At 40.3% G+C, this 21482-nt stretch overlaps 1 protein-coding gene and 1 long non-coding RNA gene across 3 annotated transcripts in view; one reads left to right on the top strand and one right to left on the bottom strand.

Moving 5' to 3' along the window:
- The window catches only part of LOC133050711 (uncharacterized), a 568279-nt gene that overhangs the window by 154512 nt on the left and 392285 nt on the right, over positions 1–21482 (top strand). The gene's annotated exons all lie outside the window — the stretch shown is intronic.
- On the bottom strand, positions 20028–20609 carry LOC133050695 (small ribosomal subunit protein eS10-like). Its single transcript, XM_061134993.1, has one exon. It carries the CDS (start codon positions 20591–20593, stop codon positions 20096–20098), a length of 498 nt encoding a protein of 165 aa, XP_060990976.1. The 5' UTR covers positions 20594–20609; the 3' UTR covers positions 20028–20095.

Here is a 21482-nt window from a genome sequence, read left to right on the forward strand (position 1 = left end):
GGAGAAAGAAAATATTTAAGGCAAGAAAATATTTAAATAAGGCATTACCCCAAGGGATAGTGGGGGGCAGAGATGGAGGGAGGGCTACAAGGAAAGGCTGAAGGTTATTTTTTGTATTTGATTTGCTTTCCAGACATGGTTACTGGCTACAGCTGAAAGGCCACTGCTAGAACTTTGATCAGTGATGCCAAGCTCTTGGATCACAATCCAAGAAGTTGCTACATGGAGGAACTGGAGCTAGTTTTTCTCCAATCCTACTGAATAGAATGTGGCTTCCATAATCCCCTAATGTTCTTTCCTGAAAACAGGCCATTAGTCTGTTTCCTAAAACAGTAGTAGATTGAAATGCCTACAAGGACCAGGCAGTTGCCAAAAGTGACCAAAGTGAGCCAGACAGCTCTCTGTGGCAAACAGTGGAGTGAGACTCCAAGTCCACGCAAGAAACAGTCTTCAACTACAGCATCTTGGTGCCCTGTGGAAATGTGAGCCCAGTAAAGGGATGTTTATGAAAAATTCCCAACTTTAGGTAAACAAAATTCATCTACAGGGCATACTCTGCCTGAGGACAATAGGTTTGCAAGCTTGTTCTGATTAAAATGTGTATAAATAGAACTGCACAATTTAGAGATAATAAGTCCCCACTTTTGAGTTGTTAGAACTAGTAAAAGTGTTCTTAAGCTTGGGAATCTGACACAGGTGTTGTCAGCCTTTTATTTGCTGTGTAAAGGTATTAGGCAGACACAGTTACTATCACTATCACCAACAAATTTCATAAAAGAAAGGATATTAATCCCCACCACACCCCCCAAAAAAGTAGGAAAGAAATCACCTAAAACGTTAAAAATAGCCTTTCAGGTGAATAATTTTATTTTTATGAAAAAAAAAAAATGATCAAATAACCCACTCTTCTAATTTTCTTATGAATGCCTCATCACAGACCAGTGGTGATTCACAGATCATTGCCCAAAATATCCCACCTGTTAATATTAATATAGATTGTTTTCTTCAACTACTTATACAACTAGGGTGTTATTGGATTTTATCCAATGACACATTAGGTCTATAATTATTTAAGTCACATAGAGGAGAACTATGTCATTTTTATTACAAAATAATACAAATAGAAGAAAATTATAATTGCCCCACTTCTACTTCTGTGAGATGACCAATGTGAAATTTTTGATGTATACCTTTCTCATATTTTTTCTAATTGTATATTTGTTTGGAATCCTGCTATGTTGTGTCATAATCTGAGTTTTCACATCAGTAATACACTTTTCTTTACTCACTAATCAGTAACGTTATGTTACTTATTATGTTACTAATTATTAGTTGTATTATGTTTTGTGGTGCAATTAATATTGATGATTATATATTCATGTTATCGCTCACTTTGAATTTTCCAAAGAGTACTCGGAATGAAGATCTTTGTAGTATAGAACCTGCCTTCTGAGTATCTTATTTTGCTTGTTTTTCCTTTTATACTTCCTGAATCTCTAGTAAACTCTTCACACATAAATGCAAGTTCATTTCATCTGTATTCCTGGTCTAAATTATTTGTGAACTGTCCAGGGGATCAACAGTGGAAGATGATTTTGTGGCTAGTTGGAGCTGTGCTCTCCATGGTTGTGTTGTTTAGTCACTGTAAACAACATGTAAGGTATGTCCGACTCTTTGTGATCAAAGGACTATAGCCCGCCAGGCCCCTCTGTCCATGGGATTTCCCAGGCAAGAACACTGGAGTGCGTTGACATTTCCTTCTTCAGGGGATGTTCCCAACCTAGGGATTGAACCTGCATCACCTGCATTGGCAGGCAGGTTCTGTACCACTGAGTCCCCATGGAAGCATGTGTTCCTCATAGTGGGTGCTATTAGATAATCAGTGTGAAGCAACATTGAGCCACTTTGGTAAAACGAGTGACAAGTGCTGGTCTCATCAGTGGAAGGGAGAACAATTGAACCACGTTATCATTTAGCTTTACAACCACATAGGTGTTAGGCAGCTATGTGAGTATCCATGAGTTTGATACTGAAACAATTGGAAATTCAATAGCAATAAGATTCAACTGTAGAGATGAGAAATGCCAAGCTCTCTTAATGTCTGGTTGCATATCTTCTCATATTACTTGAATAGATTCAAAACCATTTAAAAATATACCCTTTCCAGAGAGATATAGAATCTCTTTGAGTTATTATAGATCCAGTTTGTACAAAAATGTTGCAAATCTTCCTTGTGAGTCATTCTTATCCAGGTTATTGGAAGCAATTTCATTAAGTATGTCATGGTTTATATCCTCATTTAGAATCTTCTCACCACATGACTCACCTTTACAATTTAGTTCCCCCTTAGAAAAAAAAATATATACTTTTCTGGAGATTTGGGCGTATCCAATCTTCATACTATTGTATTTCATGGCATACTCTGCCTACTGTACTTTGAAGTAACTTCTCTGAATGGGAGATGAAAGAAAAGAACTCATGCATTTGAAAGACATTTAATTTTGCTGCCTACAAATCAGAACCAAGTGTGAGAGAATGTCTTGATTCATAAAGTCAAGGTTAATTTTAGGAAAATGATATTGGTGTCCCAGATAGCTTGAAACTGAATTCTGACAATTCAGTTCTGGAACTTATTTAGTTCACTCTACATTTTTCATAAGTCCAGTGAGCCCTACTCCATGGCACTGTTAACCAAGTAAATATGACATCATCATCCTTGGTTTCTTTGAGTCATTAGCTCTAAGCAGATGAATACTACGTTTATTGTCTGTTGTTAAATTACCATGTAAGCTCCATGAGGGCAGAGATCTTGTTTATTATATTAACCGCTGTAGGTTCAGTAGCTGTTGAGCCCTAAGCATATGGGAAGTTCTTACTAGCTAGCGAATGCATGAATAAATGAATGAACCATCAAAACTGAGTAATTCACTAGTGTCTTACTCAAGGCCAGCTAATAGTAAATTTTCTTGGCTCATGCACATTTTCCAGAATCAAGCTTTTGTTCTCTTACAGGCTAGGTCTATGGCAGGAAAACCAAAGAGCATGTCCTTGCATCCATCCTCAGGACCACTGAAGAAATAAAGCCATGCTGTTACACAGAGATAACCCTGCTTTATGTTATGTGTGTAGTCACCTGAAGTTTGTTTTCAGTGTATAGATACAGTGTTATAGACATCACAAAATCATACAGATATAACTGGTGTATTTTCCTATGTCATTAGATGGTACTTTAAAAGCATGATTTTAAACAGTTATATGACATTTTATCACATGAATGTACCAAATTTTGTGTCACCATTTAACATCTAACAATTGAAATGGACATTTAGATTATATCTTTTTCTCTTTTAAATAATGTTGTGATAAAAATCTTCAACTTAACTTCTGTTCCTAATACTCTGATGTTTAGGATCAATTCCCAAACACTGAAATTTGTAGTTAAAGAGTATGAATATTTTAAAAATTGTAATAAATATGGCCAAATTGTTACCCAGAGAGGCTGTACCAATTTACACCCATGTAACCTATGTCTGCAATTGTTTTCCACAGTAGAGGTTGCCATTTAAAAAATGAAACAAACAAAATTTTGTCTATATGTTAATAGAAAATATTATACTTCATTGATTATTAGTATTTATTAGTCCTTTACATTTTTTCTTTGGGAATCTTATTTTAATGTTCTTGCCCATTATTCTATGAGTTATGCATCCATTTCCTACATGTTTATTACATAGCTACTATGTACCAGGCCCTGTTCTAGTCACTGGGGGAACAGCAGTGAAAGAAACAGCAAATGTCTATTGTCATAAGAACTAAATGAAATCATGTCTGTAACACCCTTAATGAGTAGGTTCTGCCTCACGCAAGACTAGTAGGTTGTTATCCAGTCATTTTTAGTGTAGTTGTATGTCTCTCTGTGCCAGGATCTGCAAAGCTACTGTTTTGCAGACAGGATGTTTCTGGAATTTTTCTATATTGAGTTGGCTAGGTGGCCTTAGTGGTTAAGCATTTGCCTGCCAACACAGGAGATGTAGGAGACACAGTTTTGATTCCTGGGTCAGGATGATGCCCTCGAGGAGGGCATAGCAACCCACTCCAGTATTTTTGCCTGGAGAATCCCATGGACAGAAGAGCCTGGCAGGCTACAGTCCATAGTGTTGCAAAAGAGTCAGACATAACTAAAGTGACTTAGCACATACACAGCACAGCAATGACTTAGGGTGTTCATGGACATGACCATGCACCTCAAGTAAATAGTTTCTCTAAAGCCAAACGGAATATAACCAGATTCACAGAATTCTAGTGGCCCCTTGGGTGCCACCTGATGAGAGAGGAAGTGTAAAAAAAGTCAACGTGAAAAGAGGCGGTAGCCTGAACTGACTGCCTCACATATCTTATATTTGCAAATTTTGCAGAACTGTACGAATCTTTGTGATGGTCCCTTCCAGTGCTTCACAGTTAATCTTCCTCTGGGTAGGATAATTACTGAGGGCTTGAATATCATCACTTAGACCCCATGTTCTGGTGGGATTCTCGAAATACAATTTAAAAGTGAAAGTTCAAAATCACCAAGATTTCTTGTTTCTCCTTCTTGCTACACAGAATTTTTGAATATGGTGTACACCCTGCCATTTTGTAGTTTGAGTATATGGCGTCAAGGGTGACGAATCAGGCAGCTGCAATCAGAAATACAGGTTTCCTGGGACTAATTCCATTCCTTGCCCTGATTTCAATGTGTTTCCCATATGATATGATAGAAGAGGACTGCATTTTGTTTTTAAAAATAATTCAGTTCATAGTCCAGCCACAGAAGGCTAGTGTCCAAATGGATCCCAAGTCTGCCTCTTTCAGCTGGACCTCAGTCCCTCTCAGCTTCTCCGTTTGCAGACGTTCCTGCCAAAGAGGAGCTGTGAGAAAGGAAGGGAGGAACTTGTGGGCTTTAAGGGCCTGTTCTTGTAGCTGGAGGGTACAGAGGTTGGGACTGCATGGAGTGGAGAAAGGATATCTGGTTAGGTGTTGAGTTTATATCAGAATAAGTGTATCCTTTCAATAAAGTACCACTTAGAACAGAATGTCACCAAATCCTTGCTTTTTACCAAGAGCAAACTGGCCACTTGTCATTCTGCAGTTTGATGGCTGTTGAGCTATTTAGGTCTGAGCCAGAGGCTGGCGGGCTGTATGCAGAGTGCTGTGTAATTGTATAGTTTTCCGTGGTCCATCTTTGGAACAAGATCTCATAAAAATCACTTTTCATGGCTAATGAACTGAGGATCTGGGAACGAGATCCAGAGCCAATTCTTGGATTAAATCTTCTGAGCCTCAAACAAGTCTGTTTAGGAATTTGGGGGAGGGGAGAGACCATGCCCTCTGATGAAGAAAGATAAGCTCTGACCTTCCTCACTGAGCCTGGAGACCTGCTTGAAGAGGGTACCAATGACCAATCAAGGTGGATCATGAATATCAAAAGGCTTGTTTGAGCATCAGTAATACATTGAGTCTGGCTTCCCTCTCTGTTTGTTTTCCATGCGATTTCTAAGAGGCGCTTTCTCATTTTAAAACATATTTCAAGTAAGAAGCACTTGCATTCACATGCTGATCAGTAACCAAATGGTTGATGTCGGGGGAGGTAGGGTGGGGTTGGGGGGATCAGGAAACCTCTGACACAAAGGAACAAAGTAAAGTGGGAACTGGTGGTCTCTGGTAAAGGTGGGTGGTCTATTGAGTAGGGTATTTCAAGGGTATTCCATCCCATGATGCACACGAGCAGATAAATGAATATGTATCTGCTTTCCCTTTATTCCACACTAAAGATGATGGCTGCAGGTGTTTTAGGCCCCCTGAGGAGGAAGACAGGGACCTTGAGCCCAGGTATAACTGCATTAAAAATATTTCCAATAGGTCCCAACTAGATCTCCTTGCCTTTCGTCTGGTTTTTCTTTCTGGTATTGCAAATTTCCTTTCCCTCCTTTTATTTTTCTGCTGGCCTGTGGTGCTTGCACTCATTTCCAACGAAGGACATGAACATTCTTTCATATGGCAAGGTGAAAATAATTTTATTTTCATCACTTCCCTCACCTCCCCCCACCCCAAGCTTGTGATGGATTTACTTGAAAAAAAATAATGACGGGGCTTCACAAACTGGCCTGACAGTTGTGATGCGGGGAGCGAGCCGGCTGAGTGGGGACGGTGAGGCATCTCTGTACCTATTATGGCAAAAATCGATAATGCTTTCTGTAAATTGCTCCTCCCAAAGGAGCCGAACAAATGCAGGAGACAGGGGAAGCCATCACTCTGTGTGAAGGCTCCGCACACTTGGACCAGTGCAATTATGAGCAGGAGGGCGGTTTGGTCTGCGTGTGTGTGTGTGTGTGTTCAGAGTAAGAATTCTGGGGGTGGGGGGAACTTATTCATCATAAAAATTTAATTGCTTCTTCTCTCGAAAAGGTGCATCCTTCTATCTGCCCTTTCAGTGTGGGAGAGACCGGAGTTACCCCTCTGGAAGTGGCAGTGGATGGGTTAAGAGAGTAGCCAGCCTATTTAATTGTTGATTTCCTGGCTGAGGACTTATTGTTCTGATGTTTTTCTGGAAACTCTCTTGTAAGGACTTTGGGAATTCCACACTGAATCTATGACAGTAAACTATCTTGTATGTGTGGGCTGTTTTAAAATTTCCTTTACTTTACGAATCTCTATCTTAGTGATCTTTGAAAAGACAATGTATCACAAGTTTCTGTTTTTTCTGTGAGATTATGACTCCTGGCCTTCCCACCCCACCCTACTCTTGGATTGCAGAGGGCAATTGGAGTCATTTCCATAATGATGGCTCTTGTGGGTCACTGCTATAATAACTTTACTTCCTGGCAGGGGGAACCTAAAAATTAATTAGACATGCCATGAGGCAGTGATATTAAAAATAAAAAAAGATGTCATAAAATAATTTTTCAACTGATGTGTTTGGCTTGGGGAAGTGGCGTACCTAGAATGCAAGGATTGTTGTTTAAATAACTCACATTGAGAGGAAACATGCTCTGTTGGAAAGACCACTAAATTCAGAGCCCAGATGTCCTAGGTATAAAGAACAGCTATGCTACTTACTTAACTTAACCCATAGCATTTCAGCCCTGGTGTCTTCAGCTGTAAAATGAGGAAGGTGACACCTACTTATGCTCTGTCACACATTGTGAGAAAGTTGTGTGAAAGTCCACTGCTAACATTAAAGTCATGAGGATGTACATTATTATTAGCTTGAGGACGATAAGCAAGCTTAGGCCTGGGTGTACTTGAATGAAAAGGCTAAGTGGGTCTGTCCACGGTTGTACAGTGCCAGTGTACTTGATCTCATTTGGTTCTGGATCCTATTTGTTAAAGTCAGCTTTCTACAGAACATGAGACGATAAGATACCTAGGTTTCAACCCACATTGGAATTGACAATGTACATGAGGGGAGAATAAAACTGTGGAGATTTGAGTCATTGGAATTTTATCTGACAAAAGATCTAATGAGACTACATTTCCCGTGGCATCCATTTTAAGAGAAGCAGGTAGACTGGGGATTGACACTATCCTGGAGTAAGAGGTAGCTGTAATTCTGGCAGGAAGAGAGACTGCAGAGAAACAAAAGGTACTATTTGAAGGCAAAGAAAGATGCTGAAAAAGAGAGACTTGAATTTTACTTGAGGAGGTGAGACTGGCAGAGTTTTCTATGGTTTTGTCAAATTGTTTTGTTTAAATTAGTGATAAGAGGACTAAGAAGCTGGTGAATGAGAGGAGCCCATGGATGTCCTCAAGTAAGACGGTGAGCAGGAAAGGGCAGATGGTGAGACAAGGAGGGGAAAGGAAACTATGCAGTCTAAAGTTTTAGAAATAAGGGAAGTAGGCACATTGGAAACATCTAAAATAATCACTATCATCATGAGCCAAGGAAATAACCCAGTAATGGCTGAAAACATATTCCAGTTGATGGAGCAGTTGGGAATAGAAAGTCAGCACATGTGTTGAAATGAGTTAGGCAGACAGCTTCATGCAATAAAGAGTTTGAATGCACAGGAAGAAGATGGGGTCATCTAGAGGGTACTTGAATGGATGGACACTTGGTGACATGATATGAGAAACAGAGTCACAACACCCTGGGAAAAAGTGAAGCTTGTGAAATCTTCTCAGGTTGGTAGAACTCAAGATCTAGCCCATAGCTAGGACATGAGCTAAGAGCTAGGCGCCACCTAACCCATCACAGCATAGACGTGAAGACATATCCTTTCAAAGGACACATTGTCTGATGTCTGCCCCCTGCTGGAAGCAACTGCCTTGACTCTTATAGGTAAGGGAGAGAGAAGAAAAAGAATTTTTTTGACCTATTAAAGTCAATAATGCCAGGATCCTAATGGATCCAAGTGCATCTGAATAGCATATTAAAATGACCAAAATTGTCTTTTAAAACCTACTGATGTGGGTCACCCAAGTAGCATGCTTCCAGCTGTTAATAATTAATACTGGGTATCCTGGGGAGGAATCACTGTGATAATTGTAGCCAACGAGCACGAGTCTGGCAGCCCAGTGTGCTGAGGGTCGGAAAAGGGCAGCGGGGGAAGGAATCATACATCAAGGGGTGCCAGCGGCCAGGTATCAGTGGTCTGCTTCCTTTGGCTGTACTTATTCTTCTAATGGGAAAGCCTTCTAAACAAGGCTGTGAATTGGTTTTCATGCTCGCATTGACAGATTGGGAAAGCAGTTTGTTCTACCAAATTTAACAATGATATATCATTATCACAACTTTGGGGGAAATCTATAAAATCAATAAGTTTGTAGCCTGAACAGGATTTGTATCGCTTGCTTGCTGTGCTGGTGTCAAAGCGTGAGCATATGGATTGAGTCACAGCCTGAGATCAATGGAATTTGTGGACAGTGAGCTCAATAACAAGCCCTTCTGAAAAGAAATAGATGTAAAAAGCAAATTTACTAGAGTATAAAAAAAAAAAAAAACTAATATCTTTTCCGCGCCTGGCTGTAAAGTGCTGTTTGGCTGCCTTTGGCTGTGGGTACTTTGAAAGCTGTCTAGGGTATGTGCTTGCAATTCTGAATGCTCCTGCACTAGCCTCATGCATTGCATGTACAGTTGGGTGCTTCTGTTTGCAGGGTTTGTACTAGGAAACTCGCCAAGAATAGGAGGAGGGGGAAAAATAGCCCTTTATATTGTAAACTGAATAAAGAATAAAAACAGTCAGTGTGTCTGCTGGGGAAAGACCACGGTGGCTTTATTTACTTTGTGCTGGTAGGACTTGCTAATGGAGAAAAATAAAAAGGCATAATTAAATAGTTTAATGAATTCGCAGCTCTTTTGTTTGAGTGGGACGGGAATGCATGTTCCAGAGAGGCCTCACAAAGAGCTTGGCTGGCAGTGAGTTAAAAGTAGGAAATCAGTTCTTTGAAGGCATTTTTATACTTCATTATCCCAGCATGTAAAATGACTTGTACTAAACGATTGAGGATTTTATTTTTCACTCTCTCTCTTTCTCTCCTTTTTCCTAAACAAAAGAGAGCAAGGGGCGGCTGGTGTCTAATTCCCCTCCGGGTCCGGGAGCTGGGAGATCAGCCAGGCTGATCACCAGGCTGGTGGGCAAGTCCCTGCCCAGGACCGGAGTCAAGGGCTCTGAACCACCATGGAGCCCAGGGAACATGTGCAGGAGCCCTGTGAGTGGGCATCAGTGGCCCCTAATCTCCCCTTCATGGGGGAAAGCTCTTGCCTATTGCCCGGCTGTGAATGGGGGCGGTCCTTTATGTTGTGTTTTTTTTCCTTAGGAGCCAGGATCACTTCTCCTTCCCTCTTAGGGTGAAAACAAAGGGAAAGAACTCCTGGGGAAATTAACTGAAGTTGCAGGAACGCTGTTTCTGATTCTCAGTCCTGACCTGGTTTCCTTCTCTTCCACCAGAAGGATGTGCTCAGGAGGGCAGGGCCTTCGGGGAAGCCAGCTGGCCACCAGCACCCAGCTGTTCCCCACTGGCCATAGGATTCTCACGCTCAAATTGGGCAGTGGGGCACTGAGAGGCTGGTGAGAAGTAGGCGTGTTTCCAACCCTCAAGAGGCAAAGAGGGCTTGTGCTACCTACCCAGGCAGGTCAAAGACACCGCTCAAGAAAGTTCATTTCATACTGCAACTTGGGCAGGGGGTGGCGGAGCACAGGAGATTTCAGGGGTCTGGGTTTGAGGTTGTGAGACATCTTGATGACCCACTGAAGAGATGGCCGAAAGGAGGGCTGCCTCCGGCCCTTGAGGGGGTAGGGCAGCCCGGACTTTCGATCACGATGCATGGTGTGGTGGCTGAGGAGTCACCAAGAGTCGTCTCTCACAGGGTGAACCGACCTGTTGATTTCCTAGAACCAACACTGACTGCTCTTCATCCTGCCCATGAGGCTTGTATATATAGAGAGTGAGCAGGATGACTGTTTTTTCAATAATTCCTGTATTTTAAGTGCTTGGCAGGTTCCTGCTATCTCTCAGCTCCCTGCCTCTCCCTTTCTGACTGTTTGAGTGCAGGGTTTCCCAGAGGGTGTGGCCGAGGCCAGGTCCACAAGGGATGTCCCTGCCACGTGGCAGCTGCCCGAACGCCCCTCTATAGATTTGTTGTTATTTCTTCCAGCCAGACTGAGGGCTCTCTCCCGAGCCTCCTGTGGCAGCACTGTGAAGGCGGTGGAAAAACAACCCAGCTGAGGTGGTTCTAGGTGAGACACCTAATCCATCTTTGGAGGAGAAAGGCCCTCTTGGGTCTGAAAATAATGACTGCTTCTTTCTGTCAGCCTTTTATTTTCTCCCTCTCCTCTCTTTCTCTCTCTCTCTGCTATACTGATATGTTAGCCTTGCTTCCAGATTCAGGGCCCAGTCTTTTCCCAGCCCAGCGGTCTGCCCCAGAAACCCCTCAACAACATAACTCTGCACCCTCTACGTAGGAAGGCTGGTTCCTGGTGGCCTTCTTGCTCTGTCACCTTGCACACGTGAGTCAGCTGCCAGCAGCCGGGAATTTCCATTCAGTGTTCTGCCAGGTTTGGAGATTTGTGCTTACAAAGCCTCTTTATACTTTAAAGGACTCACATTTGCTTGTAAACAACATTTGCTGTTTGTTTCTTGTTAAATTTTACCTCATAAACAAATATTACTATGTGAACCTCAGCCAATAATTGTTAAATCCCGACTTTTTTTTTTTTTCTCATACCTATAATGCATCCACTGTAAACCTAAGATTTAAACTTTAACTGATGGTTTTCCTTCCTCCACCTCTCTGGTGAGCTGAAGATGGGGGTGTTGGAAGTAATTGGCCCCATCTACATTAAAAAACACCATATAGAGGGTGGATTTCCCAGGACTGAATATAGTGAAACACTCTGGTTAAACAAACAAACCCAAAAGGGACAAGCTCTGAGTTCTCTTGCCCCTTTTGAATCAGGTACTGAGAAGCGTGACAGAAATTATTTTCACAATTAGCCTTAACTTTTGAATTACAGCATTTCTCTCAGTATAATGACCAGGCTGTGTGGTAATTTATAGCCAGTCCCCGGCCTTGCTGAGTAGCAGGGAAATGCTGTGAAAGTGACTGTTAATATTGATCAATGAGGGCTAGAGAGAGTTGCAGACCCTCAGCACTGCCACTTAAAGTGGGCAGGAAACCCAAATTGACCAGTAATAAAGTGTTTGAGGTTGTACGAGGCGGCTCCTGGGGAAACTGCTGCTCTGAGAGGGGAGGCTGGAGGAGAGAAGCTGTCAATTACTCTTGTTTGATGCCCAGTTACTGAGTAGGATGTAGCAGGCTGGGGCCTGTGACTGCCAGAGGATGGGAGGCAGACCTGGCCTGAATCTCTCTGGAAAACCATCTTTGTCTGGGTAGGAAGGGAGACACAGGGGCTCTCTTTACATTCCTTATGGGTCCTGAGGCCTGGAAGTCACTGCCATCTTCACCCAGGTTCTTTTAATTTTAGGGCAGGAAGTAAAATGTGAGCTGTTGGCAAACTTTCCCCTACTTCTCTGCTGGACACTAGTGGGTGATGGGGCTTTGGTTTTGGTAATTATTGTAGTTTTGTGGGTGGAAGACAAGAAGTCTAAAAAGATAAGAATCAGGAATGAAAATCAGCTTCTGTTAAGGACTTTGGGCTTAAGTCTCATTTAAGGTGATATTGTTGTCATTACCATTTTCAGTTAATTAATAATAATAATAGTAGGCAAGATGATGCTCTGATTTCAGTGCTTATTTTGTTAACTCATTCAATACAGAAAACAACCCCAGGGAGGGAGATGCTATTGTTTTGCCAAGGGAATATAGCAATGGGTATATGATAGCAGTTTTGATAGGAATTCTACTACTTAGAAGAGATGAATAAGAACATTCTTGGGAGGAGACCATGATCCAGATGAACAATTGACCCAGTAATTGTTCCTGGAGTAACAGATTTCCTTTAATGAACCTGTGATATGTGGCATCATCTGGGGTTTGTGTTGTTAACATTACAATTCAGTGGGGTTTTTGTTGCTTTAAATCAGCTGCATATAGTCAATTGAGAGGTGAGTGATTTAGTTTAAAGCTAAAATTGAGTAATCAACCAAAAATAGATGATTGTAATCAACTTAGTTAGATTAAAAGATCAAAAAGTATTGATAAAACGGAGACTCCAATTACTCATACAGTCATTCTACTTTTTCTATGTCTGACCTGACGCCACTCAAGAGTCCCTTGTTAGGTTACAGATTGCATGTAAAACCGTTTAGGAACTCTTCCAGTACAAGTAAATACTTATAAAAAATGATGAAACATTTTAAGTATACAGATAAAAGTATACAGACTAATACCTATTTCATCCACCCAGGTTTGTCATATCTGAACATTTTGTCACATTTGTTGCTGGCCACTTTTTCCAACCTATGAAGTGTTTCAAGTCCACTTGAACCCTTTTGTGTGCACCTTTCCTTGGTCTCGGGCTCCGGTGGTGAAGAATCCGCCCGCAATGCGGGACACCTGGCTTCAATCCCTGGGTTGGGAAGATCCCCTGGAGAAGGGAAAGGCTCCCCACTCGAGTATTCTGGCCTGGAGAATTCCATGGACGTTATAGTCCATGGGATCGCAAAGAGTCAGACATGACTGAGAGACTTTCATTTTTACTTTCCTTGATCTCATTTCACTCTTTCGCTCTTCCTTGCCCCCAAGAATTAACCACTCTCCTGAATTTGTTATTTTCTTTTTTTTTTTTGTTATTTTCTATTTTTGCTCACATGGGTGCCACCAAAAATGGCATATAGTTTTGCTTGTTACTTTACATCAATGTTATCAAACTGCATATGTCTATTTGCAACTTGCTTTTTCCCCACTCATTAAATTTTTAAGATTTCTTCATGTTGATATGTTTAGCACTTTAACTACTATAGAATATTCCAAAGGCTTCTTTCTAAGTAAATTCACCATCATCTCTCTAGAGTATGGGTTGGAGATGTTTCCATTTGCTCTGAGCAAAGGGGTCACTCTGGGTAGAATGGTTATTCTTCTTAAATCATGAGGAAAAAGCAAATACTGAGAAAGCTGAGCAGAAAGGGAGTTTTAAGAAATCAATTTGACAACTTCAAGTAAGTTGAGTTAAAATTTTTTAAAACACGGATTAATTCAATACACAGTGAATTGTATAATAAAGTATGTTGACCGCTGAATTAGATTTTTAACTCCCAGTTCAGTCTTACCCAGCCTATTTGGATTAGAATGGACGTGACTGAACTGAACTGATAGCTACTTTACGATGTTGTGTTAGCTTCTGCTGTGCAGGAAAGTAAATCAGCTATATGTTTGCCCATATCCCCTCTTTTTTGAATTTCCTTTTCATTTAGGTCACAAATAGAGGACTGAGTCGGAGAAGGCAAAGGCACCCCACTCCAGTGCTCTTGCCTGGAAGATCCCATGGATGGAGGAGCCTGGTGGGCTGCAGTCCATGGGGTCGCAAAGAGTCGGACATGACTGAGCGACTTCACTTTCACTTTTCACTTCCATGCACTGGAGAAGGAAATGGCAACCCACTCCAGAGTTCTTACCTGGAGAATCCCAGGGATGGGGGAGCCTGCTGGGCTGTAGTCTATGGGGTCGCACAGAGTCGGACATGACTGAAGTGACTTAGCAGCAGCAGCAGCAGAGGACCGAGTAGGGTTTCCTGAGCACTACAGTAGGTTCTCATTAATTACCCATTCTATACATAGTATCAATAGTGTATATAGGACACACTCAGTTTTAAATTGCAAAGCAGGGCAGCTCAGTGAAGAATATACGGCCCGGTGTCCATCTGCCAGCATCTGCTTTGTCTGGCCTCTGGGGTTCACTTTGTTACCCACACCCCAGACTGGAAGTATGAGGGATATGAATCCCCACTAAGTGCATCCTTCAACCAATGACTGAGGGGATTTTGTGAGATTTTGTGAGGGGGTTGTAGTTGGCTCATACTGACCTGGAAGGTTTGATTGCTAAATTTTCTGAAGTTTTGTCAGTCAGTTGTTAAACACAGCTGAAACTAAAAATTAAATTATATACACTTGCATTATAGTTAATTATAATTAAGTAAATTATATTAAAAATAAAGGTAATTTCCATTACTTTCTAATTATTTAACTACATTTTCTGTTTTCCTCTACTCTTGTCTTTTGTATCACGTAAGTGGCTACTATGGTCCTTTTCTCAACTCCATATTCAGTGACATTATATTGGTAGCTTTAAATCAGCCATGATGGGAGAATTTACACCATGGAAATTGGCAAATGTTACAAATCAGGATCACTCAACCCTACTCTCACTCCGGCTGGAGAACTTGTTAAAGATTTACCAACACATTACTGAGATGGTAAATAAATATGCAAGCTCTTTTACCCCTCAGTGGGGACAGCCCTGAGGTGCAGATCTACATGGGCTGAGTTCCCCAGCAAGATTTGGGTCCAGTTTCTCATTGGTAACTTTCTTCATGACATATTTTTGGCTTCTTTGCTCTGTGTCACTGTTCCATTCATTTCCAGATAATTCTTGAATTACTTTTAAAATAAACTATTTAAAATAAAGTCCTTGTTTCAAGCTGTGCTTCTGGGACAATCAAAACCAAAACAAATAACAAGAACAATTGCTCTTTCTGATGAGGGTAAATGGCAGTGTAGGTCAACAGTTGTCTGTAACCCAGTGAGCAGTGGCACCCTGGCATGTGGAGGGCATGCTCTGTGGATGACCCACTGGGGGTTAGCACCAACAGGTTTCTTCTTTCCATGAAGTATAGTTGTAATTACTTTAAACAATATGCTTGCAAGCTCATTTTATTTTTTTAATCTAACGTTTTCTCTCTACTGTGGGAGCCCTCTGTAAGTACAATCTCTTATTCATTCCTTGAATATGAAGCAGTATGTTGAACAAATGATTGGTTGTTTGCTCTTCATTAACTGTGAGTTCCAATCTCTCCAAAATATACTGCTGCGAGGACAAAGTCACTTAAATGCATGTGCCTTTATTTATTTAAATTGGAATTCATGTGGTATAAGAGACCAAAGAGCAGAGTTGTCACTTTTTCAGTCTTGAATTATATAATCTAAAATAATATGGTTCCTTTTTCTTTGTGACTGCTAGTAGGAGACACATTTCCTTGTGCTCACTTCACATTTTACAGATATTTATCACTTTGTGGCATGATCTTAATTCCACTGAGTACTTTTCAACATAGGAGGGAGTGATCAGAATTAGCCAGTAAAGATAGAATTGGCTTGTTTGGTAGGGCCACATATTGTTCAATTTCATCTTGCTTTTTATTTTCCTACTCAACTCACTCACTCTGCCTTCTTTCAACTGGGGTCCTTTGAAAACTTACCACAGTGAAACAGAAAATTTTTAGTGCATCTTAAACTTGAAGATTGCCTGTCTGTGCTTTTCTCTCCATCTACCTGTGTGTCCACCTTAATGTACTTTTGTTTAGTGATTGGAATGTCCACTCCAATGTCTACCCTGAACCTCTCAGGACTCTTAAATCTTCTGTGCTCATGAAATGATGCAGGTAGGCACAGTCCACCCATCTCCCCATGCTTCTTTATTACTAGTTTGTTATAGATACTGTTTGTTTCATGGCTCTCTCTGCTACTGCTATTGGAAATTACAGACCTTTTCCCTATAAACTTCCCCCTTCCCTCCCACATCAATTTTTCTGCTTTCTCTTGCATTCTGAATTTCAATTCCTATTTGACTCCACAGAACCTAGTTTTAATATTATTGGCTAATTAATATATATCTTTTAAAAGAATGACTCTTTTGCCTTCTTAGGTGGGTTGTTATTTTTAATGATTGCTTTAATGGTAGTCGAGGATGTCCTCGTCTAGGGAGGCCCTTTCTTTCTGTCCATAATGAGGCATAAGTCATTTGCACTGTCTTGAGATTTATGGAGGGACAGGGGTGGGGGGAAGACACCTTTTCAATTTATTACATCTTAAACAAACTGCTCCCAAAGCAAGAGCAGAACAAAACAAAACAAAAGGACAGTAGAGCCTTGTGTACTGTTTAGTTTGACGTTTACTGAGTTGCATAGAGGTTTGCTGACTACTCTGGAATTGGTAGGCAAGACTTCACATTTCATCTGAGTTGCTCTTTCATATTCTGTTTACCCTTAGCTTTTTTCCTTGTGTATCACCTTCAGCATCACTATCTCCATCTCCTCTAAAGTTACCTCGTGTAGTTATATCCATGTCATTGGATAGTTATGATAGTTCATTTCACCATACCATGAATTTTTTTAGGGGGAAAAACAATGTGAAAGAGGGGCCTCTTTATTTCATACAGGTAGGCACAGTGACCTAAACCCTTAGATATATGACCTCAAGGACATTTGTAATTTGATTAAAAAAACCGCTTTTTCTTTCCTCCTTTTTGTGACAAGGTAGTAGAACATGTGATTCAGTTTTCCACTAAAATGCCACTTAATTTCATCCATGGCGTCTTCTTCATGAATTCTGTGCTGTCCCATCTTTCCAGGTCACATCATAGAAAGAATCTCCCACCAGTGCAATTGACTTTTCACCTGTACTATTGAAGTGCATTGTGGAGGGGCTGGTACCTGCACAGGTGGGAAAGTTGTGATTTCTTGGGCATGAACTGAATGCAATTTATATTTCTACTATTAAAGATTAAAGAGCAGGTTAATTTCAAGGTGGGTTCAGTACACCTATTGTTACCTATTCTTTTCTCTTGGTTTACCTCTTTGTGAATTCCAGGAGAGAGAAAGCCCCACCATTCAACATAGTTTTAAAACATTGCTGGAGAGGCCAAGTTGGTTTTTGTATGTATCCCATCCAGGCTCGGTGATGCTGTCAATAAAATGTCCCCCAAGAATCCCTTGCTCTATACTCTGTCCTGCTTCAGGACACTTTTACTTGGCTGCTTTGGTTCATCCTTGTCTTGTTTTTGTAGCCCTTCTCCACCCAAATCCTCTTATTGTGACTGTGGAAAGAGGGTGCAGTTTTATTACCCCAACACTAAAGCAGACTTGAAACCTAAAGAAATAGTCACTCATGGCCACATTGCTCTCTCTGCTTCCTTGGCTTCGGAAATGAGGCATTTTATTTCTAACCATGGTTTGAAGACCATATAAATGTGTTTCACACAATACAAAACACCAGCTGTATGTAGATTCTAATATTTTTTCATTAAAAACCCGTTGCTTCTTTCCTCTTGCTTCTCTCGATATGTACAATGATAGAAAGCTCCCACGTACCTAAGACTTCCTTTTTTATTCCAGACTCAAACTTCAGAATATTTTCAATATCTGCAACATTATCTTTTGAATAATAATTACCTCTTATATTAAATTATAAGACAGCAGGATTCAGGATTAGATCTCCCCATATTATTCTAGTGAAGGAAATTATGACAGGGGTCATTTTTTAGAATTATGTAGCAGGGTAAAAGGTCCTAGGCAGCATTAGAAGGCAAAGGCGTTTATAATTAAATTGTAATTTAGGCCAGTGATTTATCGTTTTCTCAATGAAAAATTTGGTGCTGCCTAGAGATCCTAAGAGGAACTTTAGTGAGATACAACTTAATGAAATAATAAAAAGAAAAATTATTCTGGAATAGATTGTATTACAGTGGCAGAACAATTGCAGCCTGCCTTCTGTGGGTATTTTCATTATCAACCCTATTTTTCAAGGATCTCTAATTTAACTATCATTTTCTTTTCAGGATAAAACATGGCCAGGGAATTTTGAATTTTTTATCTAGACAATGTTTGAAGACTTTGAAAATATAATTAAAAACCTTTGTTTATGTTTTTTCATGTTCACAAATACATTTGAAAACATATTACAATTTGCCTAAAAGTTGTTCAAATTGGTGAAGTAACAGCAATGTTTCAAAGACTGATATATTTATTTTTGACTAATAGATGAGTCTCTTTTATTCGCTTATTATGGAGGCTCATGTCCATAAGGGTGGTCCTCCAGTATTTGTGTGTTATTTTTCTATCTACAGTTCTGTATCTCCCATGGGTGAGATAGGAAATCTGATCTATGGGATAGATATACACAGACCAAAAGGGAAGTTGCAGAATATGAATCATTCTTCCATTGTAAAATAAAAAAGTGAGGTCAGGTTTAAAAGGAAAAGAGTAGAATCCTTTGTTAAAAAAAAAAAAAAAAAAAAAAAAGACTTTCACAAGCAACACGAAGTCAGTGATTTTTACAGAACTAAATGGGACAAAAGGTTTGGCCCACGATAAGGCCAGTTCAATTAGTGTTTCGAGTTGAGAGATATAACAGTTGAAGTACTAAAAAAATGAAAGTACAGCTTGCGTTTGTGGTGTGATACTTGCATTACTTGCATTTGTTACAATTCAAGTTGTTTACTTATTGCTATATTTCAGTTGTCTTCAAAGAACCTTGATTGCCTTAATGATTATGGTGGTGGTTCTGTAAAAATAATCAAGCTAATAAAGTTTTAATGGCATGTGTTTTAAATAAATGGTTGAAAATAGTCTAAATGTCTGTTTATCCAGTTGTCTATAATAGCTTCTTCACTAAACACCTAATCTAGTTGGTAAATAATCTGTGTTTCAAAAAATGCACTGTGTATTTACATAATAGATTTCAGGTGTATTAAGAAAACAATATATATTCTACACATTCTTGAAATATCTTATTCAACAGAAATTGTTACCATTCATTGAGTAAAGAGTGTGCATTTGAAGAATTATCTAAAACACGGTTATATGAAAAATCATAATGTCTTGCAAGAATCTGTTAAGGTTTATCTTGTCTCTGATCACATAAGTTTTGTCTTTTTTACTTCTTAAACATACATGACAGACTTTGAGATGAAACTTTTAGGGAGAGCAGAACCCTCAAAAATATGAACTTTTCAGAAGAAAGGAATGCTTTTTAAATTTTCAATAACTGCTTTGTAACGATGTCCTTCTGAATACTTTTTCAGGATATTAACCCAAAGTTTCTGATCCTGTGGTCTTTCTCTGTCTTTCATATTTGAGACAAGATTGACCTGGTGTGGTGACCCTGACATTGCTCTACAGGCCAAGCCCAGTGATGATTAAAAATGCTGGAAAGCAGTGTGACCTTGGGCAAGTGACTGAATTGTTTCTTATCTGTAGAATAGGAATAATAATAACAGGATCTGCCTCATGAGGTTGTCGAGCATGTTAAATGAGTTAATTCAAACAAAGCACTTATAACAGTGTTTTGTGTATAGTAAGTACTTGATAAATGCTAGCTGGTGTATCTGTTTACTTGTAATTGTAGAGCACGACCATTATTACTAGACAGATGTTGACGAAAATATTCTATTAAAAGTCTGCAATAAAAACTTGGCAATCTAAATCTTGACCTACATATGAAAAGCTTTTGAAAGTGGAGAAACATAAACCACTAGGGGAAGTGACTGATATTAACAGGCAATCCACAAAACAAAGCTCTTTTATTCATGTGAAATATGTTAATTTGTCAATTTATATTCAATTCTCATACCTTTTTTTTTTACTTTTCATTTTCTTTTCTTTTTTTTTTTTTTTAGTTTCTTCTCTTTACATGTTTATTCAACACAAAACAACCTCTCACAACTTTACTGAGGTGGCTGACCACGTCCACGACCAAATCCGCCTCTAAACTGGAACTCAGTTGCTGACCCAGCCCCAGCCTCAGCTTTCTTGTCGGCACCAGGGGGCACGGCACTTCGTCTGTAGGTGTCTCTGTCGGCTTCCCCTCGCGTGAGTCTTGCAGGTCGCTCTCCCTCCAGACCTTTGGGCCGTGGCCGGCCAGTCTCCGGACGGCTGCAGCGCAGGGTGGCGGGCACAATCTCAGGGGGCAGGTGGAGGTAATCGCGGAGATACTGGATGCCCTCGTTGGTGAGGTACCAGTAGAAGTGTCTCCAGGCAAACTGTTCCTTCACGTAGCCTCGTGACTTGAGAGACTGCATGGCTTTCATGACATGAAGATTGGGCACGTTCTTGTCTGCCAGCTCCAGGTGCTTGGGCATGTGGACATCCTTCTTGGCCACCATCACCCCCTCCTTAAAAAGGAGTTCATAAATGGCAATCCGGTTTTTTTTGGGCATCAACATCGCGATGGCTGCTGTGTCCGGGGCCGGCGCTGGAAAGCTTTACTTTTCATTTTCAAGTAATTTTAGACTTAGAGAAGTTTCAAAACAGGAAAGTTTGCATATAACTATCACTCAGCCTCCCCTAAAGTTAATGTCTTGCTTTGGTATAATTGTTAAGACTAAGAAATAATTATCAATAGAATACATTTAACCAAACTGAACAGTTTATTTGGATTTCACTGATTTTCTTTTCTTTTTTTTTTTCCTTTCTTTTTCCCAATTATTTTTATCAGTTGGAGGCTAATTCCTTTACAATATTGTAGTGGTTTTTGCCATACATTGACATGAATCAACCATGGATTTACATGTGTTCCCCATCCTGAACACCCCTCCCACCTCCCTCCCCATCCCATCCCTCTGGGTCATCCCAGTGCACCAGCCCCGAGCACTTGTCTCATGCATCCAACCTGGGCTGGTGATCTGTTTCACCCTTGATAGTATACATGTTTCGATGCTGTTCTCTCAGATCATCCCACCCTCACCTTCTCCCATAGAGTCAAAAAGTCTGTTCTATACATCTGTGTCTTTTTCTGTCTTGCATGTGGGGTTATCGTTACCATCTTTCTAAATACCATATATATGCCTTAGTATACTGTATTGGTGTTTATCTTTCTGGCTTACTCCACTCTGTATAATGGGCTCCAGTTTTATCCATCTCATTAGAACTGATTCAAATGAATTCTTTTTAACGGCTGAGTAATATTCCATAGTGTATATGTACCACAGCTTTCTTATCCATTCGTCTGCTGATGAGCATCTAGGTTGCTTCCATGTCCTGGCTATTATAAACAGTGCTGCGATGAACGTTGGGGTGCACATGTCTCTTTCAGTTCTGGTTTCCTCGTTGTGT

This window comes from Dama dama, chromosome 4 (genome assembly GCF_033118175.1).
Source record: "Dama dama isolate Ldn47 chromosome 4, ASM3311817v1, whole genome shotgun sequence".
NCBI classification, from domain to species: Eukaryota; Metazoa; Chordata; class Mammalia; order Artiodactyla; family Cervidae; genus Dama; species Dama dama.